This window comes from Delphinus delphis, chromosome 15 (assembly GCF_949987515.2).
Source record: "Delphinus delphis chromosome 15, mDelDel1.2, whole genome shotgun sequence".
Taxonomy (NCBI): Eukaryota; Metazoa; Chordata; class Mammalia; order Artiodactyla; family Delphinidae; genus Delphinus; species Delphinus delphis.
The window spans coordinates 80053362-80074463 of record NC_082697.1 but is presented as its reverse complement, the minus strand read 5'-3'; the positions used below and the strand labels follow the sequence as shown (position 1 = coordinate 80074463).

The following is a 21102-nucleotide window of genomic DNA, read 5'->3' as shown; positions in this document are numbered from 1 at the left end:
AGCCTCTCTTCTCCGGCTGGTTGCAACTTGAAAGCCTCCCAACACTGCGAACTCTAGGAGTTGTTTACTTAGACCTTCCTTGTAGTTCTTTGCGCAGCCTTGTGGAGTTTCACCCTGCGTGTATGTATGTACCTTATCTTTTAGCAACAGATTTTATATGACTCCTCTGCAGATTTCTCTAGCTCTTTCTCTGCATATCTCCCTCCTTTCCAGGGCTCTGCCCTATAAATTCCAGGTAACTAAATCTCCTGATCTTTTGATCTCTATCTTCTCAATCCAAGAAGACCATCATCCTCTGCTTGAGTTCCCCCTTCCCTGTGCTGCAGTCCAGAAAGTGTTTCCTGGCAGAAAGTCAGGGTGATCATAGGGCTCACCTTACTTGTTTCCCTCTTTCGGGGATCACCATTCCTGCTCTGCTGGTTGTACAACATCTGTAAATGGCTCTTTGTTTCGTTTAGATTGCCTAGTATTCTAGTTGTTTATGGCCAGAGGGCAGCTCCAGTGCCAGTTAATCTGTCATGGCCAGGAGTAGAAATCTCCCAAGTTTTGTTAATGTTGTTCTTGATTTTAATGGCTGTCATAAATGGCTGGAAAAGATAACTCACAAAGATACATAGATCCAAACCAAAGCGGTGCGTTATTAGCTAACTTTACAAAAATATGATTCATATTTTTGAAACCTGTATACCAGTTATAAGAAAGTATTAGTTGAAATTCAGCTAGTAAATTTGTATTTATCATGGTATATCAATTTTTCTTGCTAACTAGTCAGAAGATACTGTATTTTTTATATATTAACAAATGGGTTTGAAACTCCTTTTGGCAAATATTTCATCAGGTTTGAGTCGGTTGATAATAGGTAACATCTGTTGGGTGTTAACTCCGTGCCTGGTGGTATATGACATATTATCATAGTTAATCCTTACAACAACCTAATGATATTGGCACAATTATTATGCCCAATTTATAGATGAAGAAAGTAAGATACAGAGATATTAAGTAGGTTGTCAAAGGTTGCACAACCCGTAAGTGGCAGAGCTGGGATTCAATCGCAGGTAGTCTGGCCCACACTCTAAACAATGACCCTCCACTCCCTCTTGTCTGATATGAGGCATTGAGACATTTTTGTAGACAATGTTATCTTTGCCCATAAGTTTATATGATGATGGGAACATTTCCAAATATCCACTTTTAGAGTGCTGTCACTGTAGATGAGTTTCATTCAAGTAGCTTTTTTTTCCCACTAAGTATTAAAACATCACATTTACTTCAAAGACATAGATTATGTGTTTATATTTTTTAAATGTCTGCCAGGCAGCATATTACTGATAGCCATCTGTCATCACAGAACAGGGCAGCTAATTTAGAACACTTAGCTTTTTAAAAGAAAAATTGTATAACTCATCTTTAAGCTTAAAACTCTTAAATACTTTGCAACTAGAAAACCAACAAACATTTTCGTGGTTCAGAGTACTGCAGTTTTCTTCTCGCGCCACAGTGGCTCATTTTGCAAGAGTCCTAATATCTGGTGGCTTTTCTCATCAGGAGTAGAATTGAATCCAAACTCCATCCCTTAGCTCACTGTAGACACTGTATTTTCATGAGACTGACCTGCTACCTACTGTGCAACAGGACACCTCCGACATTGTATTTTCAGCTCTAGAATTCAGTTCGATTCTTCTTTATATCATCTCTTTCTCTCCTTAATTGTGTTCACATTTTTCTTTAAATCCTTGAGCACAGGCCTCCCACTCTGACCACTTGTCCTTGGCCGCTTTCCCTTCCCTTCATCATACCTCACTGGCTTCTCTCTATGCCTTGTATGTGCCCATCCTGGCACCCAGCTGTGGACCTTTGCACTGCCATTCCCTCTGCCAAGAGTCTTCACGTTCTCTCCTCTTCGACATCCAGATCTCAATCCCAGGGTCACCTCCTCAGAGGCCCTCCCTGTCCTTCTGTCTCCAGGACCCATTCCCCATTCTCCACACCCTGTCTCCTCTCTTCTTCATGCTTGAAGGTACTGAGAGCGTTCTGATTTGTTTGGTTTTACTGTTCGTCTGTCTCGCTCACTTCAGTGGAATGTCAAGTCTCTGAGAACAAGGATTTTCTCTTGTTCGCCACCGTGTCCCCCCAGCACCTAGAACGGTCCTGACGTCATAGAATGTGTACGTGGGCAGCGGCAGTTGGACTGAAGTATTTTTGTGGCTGTGCCTGACCCTTCCCTGCTTCTTGCTCCCCTGCATGCTGTTTCTTCCACAGGGATCGACTGCCCCACAGTCTCTACGGGTCTAAACACTGACTCTTCTTTTTAGAAAAAAAAAAAAACTCCTTTTCCCAGTTTCTCTATGTGGGAATGGTCTTCCATGTAGCCCTTCTTGCTTTATCTTAGTTATTTGTGAACATGGTTTATCTCTGTGAAGTTGGGCCCAGCTGACTCTGCTGAATGTCCATCCCAGTGAATCAGTGCCTTGCGCAGGGCAGACATGCTTAGGACCTACTTGTTACATTGGTACTCGAAGAGACAGTATAATTTCGTCGGCTGCCGGCTCAGAAGGCAGAAATCTTAATTAGACTTTTGCATACCTGTTTGCCTGGCCGACTTCTCTCCTCCCCCTGTCCCTGGGTGAGATGCCAGCGCCTGACTCGCTGCAGAGCCCCCTCCCCCCACCCCCACCCCCGACCTCTGGCTGTGATGGCTGGAATCAACGAGATGACGTTCCATGTACTTAGGGGAAAGTGCTGAATAAATGCAGGTGACTTGTTGTTGTTTGTTATAATTATGTTCTTTGAGTCCTGCGTTGCATAGTGAGCTGCAGAATGCCTCAAAGAGTGTGTTAGGAATGAACTATGAAGTGACTGTAGAGCACTTGGCAAGTTTGTCACATCGGGTGCATGGCACTGGCAGTAAGGCATGTTGAATTGGAGGCGGCAGGGAAGATGGGCTGCAGGTTTCCGTGTGATGCTGTTCCCCGTATGGGTGTGTGCTCTTGCCTCCCCCAGACAATTCCCTAATTGAGCTGCTGAGATCAGAGGCTTGTGACGTTCAGAATAAGACCTAACAATACTTGTGTGGGGTTTAAATGGCATTGGAAATCATTAATGAGACAAAAAGCTATGATTTCCCCTAGATTAACATGCAGGCTGGGGTTTGGCATGCCGAAATTCACTGTTTTGGTCTCTAGCCCAAACATGCTAGAGTCATTATATTGTCATGTGGTAATTAACTGTTCCTTTAATACAAGTAATAAATATTAAGCCTGAGAGGTACTTTAGCAATGCCTTTTACATAATCCAAAACGATATTCAAATGCTGTAGGCGTTGAGTCATTCAACTGTACTGTAGTAAAGTTTGAAGTTTAATACATAGAGATTTTTGAACATTCAGTTCATTCTTTATTCTATGACCAGTTCTGCTACTTAGGCATTAACCTTTAATCATGTTCAATTAAATATATATGCCGTAATGAATAATTACAAGATTGCCAGAATTTTCATTTACAATATAATACTTTGAAAATTTGTCTAAAGGTCCTAGTTACCATTCACTTGATAATGTGCGTATTATTTTTACATGTTACTGAATTCCTTGCTGAATCTAACGAGGGAAACTATTTTTTATTCGAAGCAGACACAGTGGGTCCTGGCCTCTTAAAAGGAATGGACTGGAAAAGTTGTCAAGAGAAATTTGGGGGATGGAGGGCAGCATACTAGCTTAGCTCTTTAAAATATAATTTGTACTGGCAGTTGTGCTGGGAAACCTACAGCGATGAACATTCATAGAATTCTGTAGAAGCACAGTGGCTCTCCTTCTCCTCAGTTCTTCCCTGACCCCTGTTTCAAGTTAAAGCTGTCGTTCTACATGGACGGGGCCACGGGCAATACTCTCTTTTATCTCCTTCACGTCATTTGCCCAGCATAAGGCCATGTGGGGAGTGGGAAGAGGAGTGGGGGTGGGAAGGTGTCCAGGGAAGATACTGAAATTAAAAAAAAAAAAAAAAAGCTGCACCTGGAATGTTCTGAGGATGTTCATTCTGTAGCGCTATTACCGCTCCTACTTACAGGGAACCGTCTCCCCGAAATAGCTTTTGAAATCTAATTTAATATAAATATTTCAATGCTGATAAAAATAATAATGAGAGGCCACAAATGAGAAGGCAATGAGGTAGTCATAAACTGTATATACGCACAGAATCAGCGCCCGGCTGCCGGGGTTTCGCGTGATGGGCGGTGCTAAAGGCTGTGCTGGACGTGCCGCGGGGCCTGCCTTTTGTAAACCCCACCAAGACGCTGGCTCCTCAAAGCGCTCCTGGCTCCTGGCTCCTGGTGGCCCCGCCGACTGAGGCGTGGTAGACGGAGCCCTCGTCTCCAGGAACCAAGGGTGGTCTGAAAAATGAACTGCTCTGGTATTTGAAAATTCAGTGCGCGCCTGGATATATACCCTTGTTGATCCACTGGGCTCTGTGTTTAGCATTCCTCAACCGGAGACTAAATCTTCGCAGCCGTCTCACAAGTGACGCTGGCGTCCATACCAGAAATACCTTCCGTAATCTCTTCTAAGCCCAGCAGACTCGGGGATGCTTCTACTCCGACGGGGCCCCAGAGTCCCAGAGGAAGTGCCCCACTGGGGCCCGGCAGGTGGATTATAAGTGCAGCAGAAATAAAAATAAAGACCCAGCTGATGCCAGAAGAACATTGAATGTCTCTCCATTTTGTGCTGAATGAATGGTAAAGGCAAAGTCCGCGCCTGTACCCCGAATTCCACATCTGCAGTGTCCGATTTTAGGTCCAAATCTGTTGCAGGAAAGGGGACCCCTCCCATGGCCCGAGAGTGGGCTCTTGTCTAACACTCGGAAATGAATTGTCCGAGGAGACACAGGTGCTGGCAAAGCAAGAGACTTTATTGGGAAGGGGCGCCCGGGCGGAGAGCAGCAGGGGCAGGGAACCCCGGAGCGCTGCTCTGCCACGTGGCTCCCAGTCTCGGGTTTTATGGTGATGGGGTGAGCTTCCGGGCTGTCTCTGGCCAATCACTCTGACTCAGGGTCCTTCCTGGTAGCACATCCGTCGCTCAGCCAAGATGGATTCCAGCAAGGATTCTGGGAGGCTGGTAGGACTTAAGGACTGGCGTCTCCTCTCTCCTTTTGACCTTGCCCGACTCCTTCCGGTTGGTGGTAGCTTGTTAGTTCCGCATTCCTTACCAGGACCTCCCGTTGTAAGAGAACTCCTGCGAGTGGCTACTGTTGTGCCTGGCCGGGGTGGGCGGTTTCGGTCAGTGGTTCCCTCACAAATCCAGTTTTTCTGTAAGTGAATCTGATGGTGGAGAGCACATTGAATTGGCTGCAGGACCTCTCATGACTGGCCCAGATGCCCTTCTCCTGCTGTTCGTACTATAACCAGGAGTGTGGTGGCCTCCTGGCTGGCTGGCCTGCTGGCGCAGGACGGGTCACAGCAGCTGGGTCACCAGCTGTGCCTCTGAGGAAAGACAGAACCACCGAGAGCAGAAACCCGGGGTTCTCCCATCTTTAGATCACTAGCTGGTAAGCCCTGACTCTTTCCTGAGCATCCTTCATCAGTAAAGGGGGGCCGTGACAGAAACGGGAGCCCGCCCCCTCAGGGGACCTTCCTCTTTGGAAGGACAGTCACTGGATCTCACAGACTTGGGTTTGAGATCTCTCTGCCCAGCTAACCAGCCGGTAACCTGGGCCCATCACCCCGCCTCAATGAGCTTTAGTTCCCTCTTCTGTGAAAGGAACATGATCTGTGTGTCACATCTCTCTCCCAGGAGTGTCCTGGGGCTCAAATGAGAAAATGTCCGTAAAAGTGTTCTGTGATGGCCAGACGCTCTCCGGGTATCAGGTGTTATTTCCAACTTCTTAAGAATTATTGGAAACTTGAGGCCTTCGGCACCTTCCCACTCGCTGCTTCCTCCGCGTGGGCGCTAGGTGATAGGTGATTTTCCCGGGCTCCTCCCCTTGCCGCCACGTGTATCTTTCTTCCTATCAGATCAGGGAATGGAAAATCCTTTAAGTGTCACATTAGGCCAGGGAAGTGGGCAAATCCCAGGGAGCCCGTGGCCATTCCCACCCCGTTTTCATGTACTGGGTCGGTCTGCCTGCACATCCCTTAGCAGCCGCAGAGAAGCACCCAGTCCACCCAGCCGCGGGGCCTTGGGGAGCTGACTCCCTGGGAGCTGGGTGACCTACTCCCAGCCTCCTCGAGGCCAGGAAGGTGGCTCTAATGTGTCCAGAGGGGGATGACGTGTGTTTCCCTCTCGTGCAGATCCTGTTCCGGCTCTGGACCTCGGGCAGCAGCTCCAGCTCAAAGTGCAGCGCCTACACGACATTGAAACAGAGAACCAGAAACTTAGGGAAACTCTCGAAGAATACAACAAGGAATTTGCTGAAGTGAAAAATCAAGGTTGGTGGAAAATGTACTCATTCCTTGCTTTTTCTTTCTTTTTCTTTTCTTCTCTTTTTCCTTTTCTTTCTTTCTTCTTTTTTCTTTTCTTTCTTTCTTTCTTTTTTAATTGCCTTCCCCATACTGTTGGAACTAGCTCTGATTGTCACCTTCATCATAAAGTCCGGGTGGGGCAAGAATCAGAGTCATTAAAGAGAGATAATAATAATGCTTAGCAATTGAGAAGGAAAACTTGACCTCTGCAAAACGCGGATCAGGATTCCTTTAAAGTTCTTCCTGAATCATCCTGTGATAGGATCTGCCTTTCCAAAGATGCGCTGCCTGCGGGTGACACCTGTCAGAGAGCCAGCTTGTGATCAAAGGGTCACATCCAGTAAGTCCTTTAATAACTGAGGCCGATACATTAAGGCTTTAGCCGCAGCCTCCACGTCCCCATACGTAAGCCCCGTGGCGTCCTGGTCACTGTCACCTATTCATGACGACGTTAACGAAGGAAAACAAAACAGCTTTTTGGCAACAAGGAAAGAGGGCAAAGGTCGCCTGGCTTTTCCTGTCAGGGAAGAACAAAGAAATCTCTCCCACACCTAAAATCCAGACGTGTCCCAATCGGGAACCTCGTGGCTTCCTCGTCTTGAGGAAAATCACGGCCCCATCTGACAGCCGCTATAGGTTTCTCAGCCAAGTCCAAGTAGAAGTGGGCCGGTTTGGTTTTGTTGGGGGTGTGGGTGAGGAAGGTGACAGAAAAGAGAGCAAACGGCTTGGGGGACTTCTGAGGGCTGGAGAAAGAATTACCTGATGATGATTTTTTTTTTTTGCTGTGCTGGGTCTTCGTTGTTGTGCATGGGCTCTATGGCACATGGGCTTCAGTAGTTGTGGCGCCCAGGCTTAGTTGCCCCGAGGTATGTGGGATCTTCCAAGACCAGGGATCGAACCCGTGTCGCCTGCGTTGGCAGGTGGATTCTTAACGACTGTGCCACCAGGGAAGTCCCTGATGACGATTGTTAAAAGCATCCTTGGGGCTTCCCTGGTGGCGCAGTCGTTGAGAGTCCGCCTGCCGATGCAGGGGACACGGGTTCATGCCCCGGTCCGGGAAGATCCCACATGCCGTGGAGCAGCTGGGCCCATGAGCCAGGGCCGCTGAGCCTGTGCGTCCAGAGCCTGTGCTCCACAACGGGAGAGGCCACAGCAGTGAGAGGCCCGCGTACCGCAAAAAAAAAAAAGAAAAAAAAAAAGCATCCTTGGGTTTTGAGACCTTTGGACACCGGCTGGCAAGGAGGGGTCGTGCGCGGAAAGGACCCGGGAAGAGGCAGGAAGGTCCAGGCCTGGGCAGTGAGGACAGCAGGCCCGAGGGCCCCTTCCTCGGGGATGCCACCTCGTTCTGGCCCACAGGGAGCTGTGAGCCTGTGGGACACAAGGGACAGTTTGGTCCTGCTGGGGAGCGAGGTGAGGACTTAGGAGCTTGGGGTCCAGTGAGAGAAATGCTCCCTTCCCCCTGCAGGACTTGGCTCTGGTCAGAACCACCCAGCGCCCGGGGGAAAGAGAACCTGTGGATTCTGGTTCTGCACGTTTCCTTCCAGTGGCCTCCGGCATCTTGTGTTGGCAGCTCCACCGCTTGGGTCTCCTTCAGCTTGATTTGGTTTGGTTGTAGGGCGCGGTCGCCCTCCCCCCCCTGTTTTGTCAGCGCCCCGGGGCCAGTTGCCCAGTGCAGGGTCATTGCCTCCCCAAAGGCCTCACCTGATGGACATTTCTAAATGAAATGCAGAGCCTAAGGGACTTCCCTGGCTGTCCAGTGGTTAGGACTGGACTTGGCGCTTTCACTGTAGGGGGCACGGGTTCGATCCCTGGTTGGGGAACTAAGATCCCACAAGCCACGTGGCGTGGCAAAAAAAAAAGAAAAAAAAGGGAGAGCGAGAGAAAGAAATGCAGAGTCCAAGACTCAAGAACAAAGGCTCCAAAGGCCAGCAGACCGGGCCGGGGTCCCTTGGTTGCCACCACTTCGCTGTGTGACCTGGAGCAAGTGGTCTCACATTGTTGAAGCCTCGTTTTCTTGGGTGGGGGCAGAATTCTCGTACTAACCCTGAAGGGCTGTTGTAGGATCAGATGAGATGCGCTGTTCCCAACACTCAGCAAATACCAGCTGCTCTTACCTCAGTGCTGTGGCTGTTTCCGGAAGTCGCCCCCCGTCCTTCTCTTTGTTTCTTGGCGTCTTTACCGATTTCCCGCTGCCAGGAACATGCGCTTTCCTCTCTTCTCTCCCCAGTATAAAAATGATTTGAATTTGGAAGGGGTTGAGGTGCACATCACTTGTTTTAGTCGTCACAGCTGTAGTGTGGATGGATCAAGTGTTAGAGCAGGACAGGAGTTTCTTTATCACATGCTGTAACTCTCCCCCACTCCATGTAAAGGTGAGTGAACGGGGCCCAGGTACAGCCCGTGGGAGAAGAGGTCTTTGGTGTCCTCTCCTCCACGCCGCTCTCCCTTCTCCCCTGCTCACACGGAGGGGACCCAGCTGGGACACACCCAGCGCAATGTCCTGGACCCGGGCCCAGGTGCCAGAGGAGGGACCGAGGCTCCAGGACAAATCCGCCCCTGGCTCACTGAGCAGCCCACCTGGGCTGGATGTGACCCTACTTTGATCATGAGCTGGCTCTCTGACAGGTGTCACCCGCAGGCAACGCATCTGTCGTTGAAGGCAGATCCCCACCAGACAGAGTGGGAGCCCCAGGCTAGTGCCCCAAACTCCCCTGGAAGGAGCATAGATGGGTCACACTGAGAAACCCATTAGGTTGAGCACCAGGGCCCAGGGGCTGCCCAGATGTTTCCAACCCATTGCTCAAGGCAGAAATGCTGCGTGTTTACAGCCGCACTGACCATCGACTAAAAAGAATGTGCAGATGTTTCCAGAGGTGACCTGTCGTGTCCGCTTTGGACGTGTTCCGCTCCCTCCCAGCCTGGGCCCCGTCACTCCATGTTAACCATTGTGCTCACAGAGCGTTTCTTCCAGGCCCCAAACACCCAGCCCGAGAGGCAGGAAGCCCCCTGTTCGTCTCTCAAATGCCCTGCCAAGGTCATTGGTCTTAATTCCCTCTCTCCTCCTCTGAGGAGAACCCTCTGGTTCCACTGGATGAAAAAGGCCAGTTTCTTATCTTAACGAAAGAGCCCCTAGCTTTTATGCACCAAGCCACGTGGGTACAAATGCCCGGCTGCCTGGCTCCCGCTTGGCCCGGCGTGTCCGTGCAGCTCAGGGAGCAGAAGCTGACGTGAGTTACAGCCCGAAGGAACAAGGGCCGCCAGTCCAAGCACTTACATGGGCAGAGACCTGGCAGGCGACACTGTCGCGTGGGCCTGGAGCCCCGTTGTCACAGCCCCGTCGAGGCCTCACCCTGCTCAGCCCAGCCTCATGCCTCAGCCACTTTCCGAGCACCCACTGTGTCAGGTGCTGGGACGACCAAGAAACTCAGCCTTGCCTCCCATGAGATGGACCCACGCCCAGGCAGGTGCGGTCCCCCAAGAGCTCCACCAGCCTTGGAGCCGGGGCCTCGGTGCTCTGCCCGGGGCTGGCTGGCCCGCCCAGGGGGGTGGGGGTGAATGGGGCAGGAGCAGGTGGAGTGGTCCCACCCTAGAGCCACTTATGAGTCTGAGTTAGGACCCTGCCCTGTTCGTTGCATCTGCTCTTGTGTTCCTATTTTGGGTCACTGAAGCAACTGCTGTAAACACGCACTTGGTGGTGGGGGAACCTGGGCTTTCCAGGGGTGGCCCTGACCCCCAAGGGACCCTACGTCCTGAGCACCGGGCCCTGCAGGGCTTCGTCACACAGCACTGCTTCCCACGCCTCTGGCACTCCCCCTCCCTCCGCTGAGGCTCCCTGGGCCCCGTCATCGGTTCTGCACACGCAGCCTGGGTCTGCCAGACTCTGGCCCCAGTGGAGGGTGCTCTCAGCACCCAGGCTCTGGGGCTGGTCCCTTCCAGCCGAGGAGACAGGTGCCCCATCCACTTAGTGCACCGTGTGTCTCATCACTTGGGAAACAGCAAAGCTGCAGCCCATGGCCAGGGCGGTCAGTAGGCTTCTTCCAAAATGTACGCACAATTATGAACCGTTTTCTTTGTAAGAAAGTACTTAAACCCACACTAAAACGTTATTAATCTCCCCTCAGTAGAGGACTAATTGAAGCCTCGTCAATAGGATGATACTGTATTTTACCGTTGATTTCCCCCCTCTTTTTCTTAAGTTGTATTAGAGAGACATAGTTCTTCTTCCCAGCAAAATCCATTGATCCTCCTCAACCTAAATGTTTAAAGTTCAATTTAACATTTAGGGAGTAAAAGGTCTCCGGAGGGACTTGTAACCATTGATTTTGTGTCAGAGTTGAAGAGCTAAAGTTTAAAACACACCAATCCTCCTAGGTTATGAAAGCCTAGTATATATAGCCACAGGGAACCATGCTTCTCTTACTGGAGTATTTTTTTCCCCCTTCTGCAGAGGTAACGATAAAAGCACTTAAAGAGAAAATCCGAGAATATGAACAGACTCTGAAGAACCAAGCCGAGACCATAGCTCTCGAAAAGGAACAAAAGTTACAAAATGATTTTGCAGAAAAGGAGAGGTGAGCACGTGTTGGGATCTGCACGCACTGGCGTGCTGACGTGACGTTTTACTTGTACACTTCACATCACAAGACAGCTTTTTTTAAATGGACCAGTGAAATAAGCCCAGGTTGGAAACCAAAATCCTAGGGGCTCTAAGGCACAATTTTGTTTGAAAAACAAAGGTGTCCCTTGTTCTGTAATTTGTGAGATTGTGAGATGACCTTGAGTGAAATGTACCGGTCTTTCCCTTTGGTGGGTGGTGTCAGGTGTGTCAAAGGGCGTGTCTGTCGGGGCCACATGGTGCCGGGGCTTGAGCACAAAACGTGTGTGGTTGGCACATAGGGGTGGTACCCGAGGTAAGATGAGAGGGGTGGGACCGTCCCCTGCTGTGTGTCTTCTCTGGGAACCCAGAGCGATGCTGAGCTCCTGATACCTTAAGTGAATTTTGATATTTAACATCTCTCTCTGTCTCTCTCTCTCTCTGTCTCTCTCTCTCTCTGTCTCTCTCTCTCTCTCACTCACACACACACACACACACACACAATCTTTTTTTTTTTTTATTTTTTTTGTCTCTTGCCTCTTTTCATTACCTCACAGTGCTCCATACACCAAGGAGTTAGTATCAGCAAGATATCTTAACGCACCATCCAAGGGCTGTGAGTGTTAGGTTTCCACGGGCCTGCTTCCCCCAAAACTTTGCCACAAATAATGAGTTGCTTTTTCACTAGTGTGATGACTTAATGAAAGTTAGATTTCTTATAAAAACCATAGGAGTGTCGAACTTACCAATTCAAACTGCGTTAAGTCAGGTCTCTCAGAACTCTGGTGAAGCTAAGGTTTAAAAATCTAAGCCTGTCATGAAGAAACGTGAGTCCATTAACGAGAGGCACTAAAAGTCTGGTTACAAGTGAAGAGGCAGGCCCCGTGGTGGGGTTTTGTGGGTGTTTCCCGTGGACTTGGAATGCAGCTGCTCGGACTTCTATGAGGCAGGCTCTGTGGAGATCTCGGGCATCACCAAGGCCTCTCTGGGCCACCGTTAAACTGGCTTCATTTAGAAAAGAAGAAGAATGCCCGCTACACTCATTGCCGGGCCCTCTCGAGATGTTGTCTCAGCAAGTGCCCAGGATAGACCTGCGGAGCAGACCATCTCATTTTACAGATTAGGCACCTGCCCACACTCTCCCAGCGAGGTACCCAGAGGTGGGGGCAGAGCCTGACCCACCGCTATGGCCCTGGCCTCCCTTTGCACTCAGACTTGGCCTCCCAAAGCCCTCACTGCAGGACCAAAGCCAGTCCCTCGGGGCCAAGCCCAGACCCACAGGGGATGTCGCATCTACGCTGCTGGGAGAGCGGGGCTGGGCACAGCCCCTGGGAAGAAAGTGAGCCCCACAGAGTCGGGGTTCTGTGACCCAGCAGACGTGGAACTGGCACTAAATATGTCTCCTAGGAAAGCACTCTGTGCCCAAAGAGATTTCTCACCATATTACTGATGAGGGAGGGGAGGGGGGAATGCAAGCCATTGAAATGCCTTGCCAACAGGAAATGGGTGCGTAAAAGTGTCCACCCCTAACGGGAACGTTATACAGCCATTATAAAATAATAGTTTTGTTGAATTTGCAATTATACCAGAAATGTATCCAGCATAATGCGAAGTGAAAAATGCGTGATACTGAATTATAGACAGCGTGATGACGTCTGCAGAGAGCAAACTTATGCGTTACAAAAGTAGGGAAATAAATTTCTATAGGACTTTAATATTATTAAGTTGATTTTTCAAACTAGGTGAAAGGATTGATTATATTAAAAGATGCAGATAACTGACCACTGGGGGTGGGGGATGAAGCTAGATCTTTATCTCATTCTTTACACCAAAAAACTGAAACAGATTAGGATTTAAGTATTAATAATTAAATTATGTACATATTGTAAGAAAACGTGCACATTTACTTTGTTTTTAATAATTTTGGAATCGAGAGATCTTTCTAAACATAAAAGAAAAGCTATATAAATACAGCTGCCTAAAATTTCACACAGACTTTTGAAAACAAGTAACAGTGGACAACATTTTTAAACCATCAAAAATCTGGGAAGAAATATTTGCACCACATAAGAAAAAGGGCTAATTTTCTTTATAAACAAAGAACTCTTACAAATTAATAAGAAGAAAACCCAGCGCTGCAAAAAATGGGTAAAGGAGTTGAGCAGACAGTTCATACAAAGAGAAATTCTCAGCTTCACTCCAGAGTAAAACTAAGTTTAATTTTATCCAGTGTTGGCACAGCAGAACACTCTCGAATGCTGTTGGCAAGAGTTTAAACTGGTGAGGCTTTTTGTTGGAAAGTTTCTCAATATCTATCAAAACAACAAAAACAGTTGCACATACCCTTTCACCAGTGTAGTTCCTCTGTTAGAATTTTATCCAACAGATTCATTGTCAGAATTATGCACCAGTACCTATGATGATCACTGTGGAATTGTTCAGTAGAAAGGGGTGGTAAACCATCTAAATGTCCACAGAGGCTTGGTTAAGTCAGTTGTTTCATAAGAATGAGGACGAACTATATATGCTGGGTAGAACGTTTCCACAGTACGGAGATAAGTGAAAAAGCTAGCTGCAGGATACCATGTGTGCTCTGATCCCTTTAGTATTAAAAGAAAGGGGTGGGGAGTGTTTATTCCACTATAATATATCACATCTGAGTTTATATTATGCTACAGTATGTTACATATTACATTGTATTTCTATACGTATAGAAAAATTCTAGGACTTCCCTGGTGGCGCAGTGGTTAAGAATCCACCTGCCAATGCAGGGAACACGGGTTCGAGCCCTGATCCAGGAAGATCCCACATGCCGCGGAGCAACTAAGCCCGTGCGCCACAACTACTGAGCCTGCGCTCTAGAGCCCGCGAGCCACAGCCACTGAGCCCACGAGCCACAGCTACTGAAGCCCACGCACCTGGAGCCTGTGCTCCGCAACAAAAGAAGCCACTGCAGTGAGAAGCCTGCACACCGCAACAAAGAGCTCTCCACAGCTAGAGAAAGCCCGCACGCCCCAACAAAGACCCAACGCAGCCAAAAATAAAATAAATAAATAAATTTATTTTTAAAAAAGAAAAAAAAATGAGGAAGCCCTTTATTGTATTAAAAAAAAAAAAGTAAAGAAAAATTCTAGAGAGCTACAAAAGAACTTTGAGGAGTGCCGGTGGAGCCCAAGGGAAAGGACATTTTACCTTCCATGCTCTTATGGTATTTGTGGTGGTGTTTTTTTTTTTTTTTAACGCAGAACATTTATTAGTTTTATAATTGAAATACGTGCAAGCGCAAGCAGTGCTTTTCCATAGATTTCCATAAATTTGGGTGCCTTTTTTAACTGTGCCATTTCTACTTTTCCGTATTCCCAGGTTTCTTCTTTATGAGAGCATGTGTTATATTCATATGATGTAAAAATAATAAACTTATTTTTAGAGATTTTTCTGCCGATGAGGAGGAAGGAATGCTATTTATTGACCAGGGAATTCATTTGGAGATCATGGGAAATATAAATACGTGGAATGTGGCTGCAGACATTCCGCATGTCCCCATTAGGTATTAGAGTTGCATTTGCATTCCATTCCAACAGAAACGGAACAGCTGTCGAATCTCTTCAGTACATCCTTTATTCCAGCAAATTCCTTCATTGTGTCAGCAGAATGTAAATGTATCGTTCTTCTTGGGCTAACTTCAGGAAACAATGAGTGCGTGATGATGGTTTTTCTTCCTTTTTTTTTTTTTAATATCTGGCATTTCAAGAACAAGCTACATTTAGGATAACCTTCTAGATCAGTTGCCTCACGTCAAGTCCCACGGGAAATACACCTCCCCTCGTGTGATGTGCGGGTACAAAGTCTGGGTGTTAAAGAGCAAGGCGTCAGGGCTCCTGGCATTACGAGTTGTAACCGGCCGCGAGCCTCTCACCAGCCGTGCGAAGACGGCTCATCGCCGTAGCTCCAGAACACACGAGATGTGTGCGTTGCTAAACAAGGTGACCAATCTGGCTTCTTCCTCTTCCTTTTCAGAAAACTGCAGGAGACCCAGATGTCCACCACCTCAAAGCTGGAAGAAGCCGAACATAAAGTCCAGACTCTGCAAACAGGTGTGCTATTCTGCCTGCCGGTCAAGCTGCTACAGGCCGGGCTGACCTAGGGCAGGTTTGCGCCACCTCCCAGTCCCTCCAGGTCCCCTCTGACACCTGTCACCGCCGCCGCCGTGGTGAGCCTGGAGGAGGGAGGGAGCCTTCGCCCCAGCGTGCCTCAGACCCCCTCCTCCACAGCTCCCCACCTCGACTGCATGAGTCACCCACACTGAGCAGTTGAGGTGGGAGGCTCTGAATCCCATTTGCATCACTGCCACAAGCCATCCTTTCTTCCTGCTCTTTTTCCAACAAACAAGTCTAAATCACCAAACTGTCAAGGGCTGACATCTCATTTGGAGCAATAATGAGGGCAAAAAACCCCTTATTTCTACCCTGTGAAGTTAAGGAGAACAGTAACAGCAGACCTTCAAAACTTTAGATGCCAAAAAAGGTTATACTTGAGTTTTTATCGCTTCTTTGAACTTCTTCCTACCTTTTTTCTTTTTGTTCTGAAAGAGAAATGGCGCTATATATTTAATTTAAATGTGGGGAAAAAAATCAGAAGACATCAGAGTCCACGTTTTAAAAAAACACAAGTGACAGAGTGGGAGAAACTAATCATAACAAATTCACAGTCAAATAATATCCAAAGAATGTAAAGCTCACCTACAAATCAAAAAAAAATAGATAAACCGTCCAGGAGAACAATGGGCTAAGGATGAAAACAGGCAGTTTGCGGAAGACGTACACGCGGCCAATACACATATGAAAAAATGTTAATTTTGAACAGGCAGGGACATGCTAATTAAATCAGTAAAAGATTGTTTTGCCTGTCAGACTGTCGAATTTTTTTTTTAATTGATAATTTACAGTGTTGGTGGAAGTATAGGAAAATAGTCACACTCTTAGTATTGACGTGGATGTAAATCGACTCTTGGGAGGCCAGCCGAGTGAGATTTATCTGAAGTTGAAACATCCATGCTCTTTACCCAGCACCTTCCTTTCTAGATGTCCTGACTCCCCGGGCATGTGGCAAGCCCTGTACAAGAGCTAAGTTGTTACTGTCATTGCCAATGTCCCAGCATGGAGAGATGTCCATATGCCTGCTAAGGGCAAAGGGCAAATCTCAGAAGATTTTGGTATCATCCTATTTATGAAGGGGGGGGGGTGTGAAATATATATATATATACACACACATACACTTAAATATGTATGCAGTTAGGTATGGAAATATTTTTTAAATAGTGGAGTTTATTTAAAAGCAAGAAACTTACACAATAAACTAGTAACGGTGGTTATCTCAGAAGAGGCGCGTGGGGTGAGGTGAGGTGGCAGTGGAAGGGGATTTTTCTGTTGGATGCTGTGTATCCTTTCGCAATCTTTGCCTCCTTTGAAATGAGAATGCATTACATGTATACTTTTTCTTTCTGACTTAATGTGAACAGTTAGTATATTATGGTTTTATGTCCTCTGCCTTTCAGCGCTGGAAAAAACTCGAACAGAATTATTTGACCTGAAAACCAAATATGATGAAGAAATTACCGCCAAGTAAGTCTCTGCCTGGCTCCCTCCATTGGCATTATTTGGTCAGGTGTCACCCGATTTTGCTACTCCATGAAAGATTTCCCTGCGTCACCCTCCTGTTTATTGACTTTGCAAAGCGGTTCGGGGTTTCGAAGATGTTCGGCCTCTGAGCTGCTGTAAGGAACAGGGTTTCATTCCCATGACTTGCTTGCATCAGTTTAAAACCCAAGATGTGACAGTAAGCTCTATCTGGTGCTCTCAGAACAAGCTTTCCAACTGAAACTTCTTTCCTTAATTATCGTGAAGCCTGGCCACCACTGTGCCTTTGTCTAAGAAAGTTTGAAAAAGAGCCAGTGTAGAGAAGATGTGATACTTGGGACATTTTGCGGAGCTTGGTCTGCGCCAGTAGCATCACCTCTTACCTGTGCCTTCACTCCCACACAGGTGCATTTGTTCAAATCCCACCTTATGGTGCTGGGCGTCCGAGTGCGGACACACCCAGAGGGGGCGTGTATCTTTGGGCAGGTGTATCACACAAGGGTCTTGTGGGGAGGAAATCAGTGATGCACTGCGGGTACGCTGTGGCTAGCCTACCCTCCACGCAGAACACCAGGAAGCAAGAAATAATGCTGACGTAAATCAAGAAAGATGAAGGAGCAACAGATCATCCCCTGACAACACCAGGCTAGAGTCCGAACAACTTTTTCCTGTCCCACCTCCCCCAGAAACCCATGTGTCCCCAACACCCACCCCACCCCAGCCCTGACAGCTGTGTCTCCAGTGAGAAGCATCTCCTGCTGTGCTCACACCGGGCCTCAGTGGGCGCTGGCGAGTGGGGAGGTGGCTCTGAACAGCGTCGCCCTCCTCCCCGGCGCCTGCTCCGTGTGGGGCTCTGGTACTCTGCACCCCTCAGTCCCATCACCTTTGCCCTTGGCCTTTGAGGTTGCTGCTGGGCCAGCTGCTCTCAGGGCACATTGAGGGGGCAGTAGGGCGGCCCTTGACCTTTGCTCTGGGTTGTTTAGCAGCTCGAGATCTTGAGAGCCCAGCTACCCAGGTCTGGTGGTCAGAACCAATTTTGATCATGAGCAGAGATCTTCTGCGCAAAGACTAAAACATCCTGGTCCGTCTTGGCGACTCCGGCTGACTTGTTGGCATGTCTAATCCCGGGGGACCCCGCCAGATCACTGTCCCGTCTCGGTGTGCTGAAATGAGACTTCAGGTGGTACAGAAAGAGCCGGTTCTAAGGTCCCGTGACCGTTAACATTGCGCTTTGAAAACTGGTGGTTCTGGTATTAACGCTTCCGACCCCGGGCATCACTGTCAGTGGGCCGGCAAGCGCGCGTCTCCGCCCTCCCCTCTGAGCCCACAGCCTGAGAGTTCCTCACCTCCCAAGACGTACCCTCCGAGGCACCACGCCAGCTGCTGTCACCCTGGGGTTCCTCGGTGTCCGTGTGCGGGTTCCCTCTTCTGCCCGCGTGTCATCCTTGTTTTTCTACTGTTTCCGCCTGGACTTTATTCTACTATGTAGGTTGTTTTTCTCAGTAAATTCGATTTTTTTAATTATAATGTTTTAGTCTGATACATAGCTCTAGCCTTAAGTTTATAGCATTTCTTTTCTAAAAGACTTTGATCTGAAGTTGCTGTGCTAGTTCCCTGATTCATTCACTCTTATCCACCTCATCTTACTTGCTGACAAAATTCATGATGACTTTGGGGGTGATAAATTGGATTATTTCATTAGTTTCTGTTAATTTATTTTTGTTAAACCACATCTCTTTCTAAAAGGCATAGATACATCTTGCATATCTACAGTCAACCAAAGTTGGCTTTATTATACACTTAAAAAAAACTTCTCTGAGCCCAACCTCTAAGCCCGTCTAAGCCCATGGTTTTCAAACTGGGTCACAATCGCCAAGTCACTTTAGCGAGTGGTGACTGGCTAGTTGGGTAATAAATAGAATATAAAACAAACTAATGGAATAGAATAGAAACTGTCATGGCTCGTGGCACACAGTAAAGTTAGGCATTGTTTTGTGACCCTTTTAGCTCGTGTGTAAATCTGGAAGTACAGAGTTATTGAGCCACAGCATAAAATGTCATTCTTCCCGTGGCTCTCAGTCAAAAACCATTTCGAAAACCGCTGCTCAGAGACTGTCACCAGAGCTCAACTTCCAGAAGCCAGTGTCTCCCGCCGTGTTCCCTGCATGCACGGGGGGTGGGGGGGGTGTACCTACTGCCTGGTGACACCAAGCATCTGCAGAAACTATTGGGAGTTGACAGCCAGGAATGCCACCTGTCATATGATGGCTAAGTACTGGGCCCTGGCTGAGAGCCACAACTTCTTCCTTCCTTCTTGGCCTTCCAAAAAGCCACACAGAAAATTTGTGTCCACGTAACTGGTTTGCCTTAGGGCTTGAGGCAGCAACGGCACCGAGAACAGCCGTCTAGGAAGGACTTAACCTTCCCCAGCTCACAGCTGTAGGTCTTCTCTAGGGAGGGCACGTGGCGGCCAGGAGTGCCTGGGAGACAGAGAGAGGGAGGAGGGGCCATCTTGTCCCTGTGCCCACCCTCTCCCTGCCTCCCTGTGCTCGGGGCCAGGGTGACGCTTGGGGATGATTCCCGTCTCTCATCCAGCAAAGAGCTCAGTCACCTGCTCCCAGGTCATGCCGCTTCCTGGGAGGGGTCAGAGGTGCCTTGAGATGTCGGGCTGATTTTCAGTCTTCAGTCTTGTCCTAAGTTACCATCTATAGATGCAGGGACCCGGGGCTGTTTCTAAGCCGCCAGCTCTGTCATCTGACAGGTAAGATCATTAAATCTCGGGTCACCTGCGTCAGCAGGGCTACCCAGGGGAGCACCAGAGGCCGGCCCTCCTGCCCCCAGACCTCTCCTTGAACTCTGAGCCCACCGGCCTTTGACGAGAAGCGGTGGTGGTGGACGGGGCTCGGGGAGAAATGTCCCTAGACTGTTTCCCGTCACATCAGTGTATCTTGAGTCCAGAAAGCTTCTTTTCCCTCCAAATCCAGATGAGTGAAAACCCGCACGTTACTTGCTCATTTTCACTGAACTAGAGTAAACGGAGAATGGAATAAAAAAAGCATGGGGGTCAGTTGTTCTGTCACATAAAATGCTTTGCCTCTGGGCTGTGGCTCTTGTTACCAACTGCTGACGGGGCCACGGGTGCTCTCGGGGTGTGTCCCCTCCTGTGATCATAGCAGGAGGTCCTTGTCTCCACGGACAGGCGGGGAGGCAGAGGTGTGGCGTGCACGTGGGCGCAGAGAGAGAGCGAGCCTCATGGGCACACCTCAGAGCCACTCGTCAGCGGCGCTAGCATTCCTGGAGGCCTCCTCGGGGAGGCTCGGTGGAGGGGTGCGGGGGAGAAAAGCTGTTGTGAGCCAGCGTGACCCCTGCTGTGATGGAGGGGACATTAGTTAGCGCAGCACCTGTGCCGTCAGGGTGTCCACAGAAGACAGCCCACTCTAGCTAGGTCAGTCAGAAGAGAGTTTAACGTGGACACAGCGGGGACGAGGGAGACCAGCGGGGTCCGGGCACCCTGAGCGAGCACTGGCCGGACCTCACCCCACCTCCGTTTGGAGGGGCCACCTGGAGAGGAGCTGTGACCTCTGGGAGGCGACGGGGATCCCGGCAGCGCCAGCAACCCCTGACCTTACCCTCCTCCCCTCCCCGGCCAGGGGAGGGGCAGGGGGAGAGGGAGCTGGCGCTGGGGATGGCGGGTCTCCAGTGCACACGACCCCACCCCGCTGGAGCCAAAGAAAGGACTGGAGGAAGCCTTCCTGAAAGGGATGACCAGGGGTTTGAGGCGTTGCTAGAGGCAAAGGAGGAGCGCCCTCTGTGAAAACACCAGGCGTCGAGGCCGATCTCCTGGAGGACCAGCCCCAAGCTCCGACGGGTGGATCTGCCAGGGCAGGTGGGCATGGTGGGCGCAGGGGCTGGACTGAGGCTCGGATGGGGATCGGCATTTCCCAAATAGATGGACGGCTACCACAGGGCAGCCTAGGGCCAAACCCTTACTGTAAATGGTTCCCAGAATAAGTAAGCCACAAAAAATGTAGAGAATGGCCTGAGATAATAATTGCTACTTTCTTTTAACTTCGGAGACAATCGCTTCGATCTTGGACATCCCACACGGAGCTGCCCCCTCCGCATTCCTCCCCGCTTTCATTTTCTGGGAAAGGTCTGTCACTTTACCATCTGCTTCCGGCCCGACTGACGTCTACTGTCTTAGACTAGACAGCTTTTCATTAATACCTACGAATATAAGCCCCCCAGGGGCAAATCTCACAAATGGTCTTAAAACATTTCAAAACAGTGTTATCTTCTCCCTTCGAAAGGAGGGCTTTTAAAAAAATGTGTTGACAGAAAATGCAGGAAGGGGATGGGGGAGGCCCTGTGGAAGGTGGGCTTTGAGTGGATTGCCGGGGTCCGCTGCTCACCCTCTGTGTGTCC

General features: G+C 49.0%; 1 protein-coding gene across 7 annotated transcripts in view; it reads left to right on the top strand.

Moving 5' to 3' along the window:
• Positions 1-21102, top strand: part of CUX1 (cut like homeobox 1) — a 371395-nt gene that overhangs the window by 221766 nt on the left and 128527 nt on the right. For all 7 annotated transcript variants that reach the window (XM_060032299.1, XM_060032300.1, XM_060032298.1 and 4 more), the window contains 4 exons: positions 6277-6414; positions 10895-11018; positions 15059-15135; positions 16596-16662. In XM_060032299.1, the coding sequence (XP_059888282.1) occupies positions 6277-6414; positions 10895-11018; positions 15059-15135; positions 16596-16662 (406 nt within the window). The remainder of the gene's footprint in view (positions 1-6276; positions 6415-10894; positions 11019-15058; positions 15136-16595; positions 16663-21102) is intronic.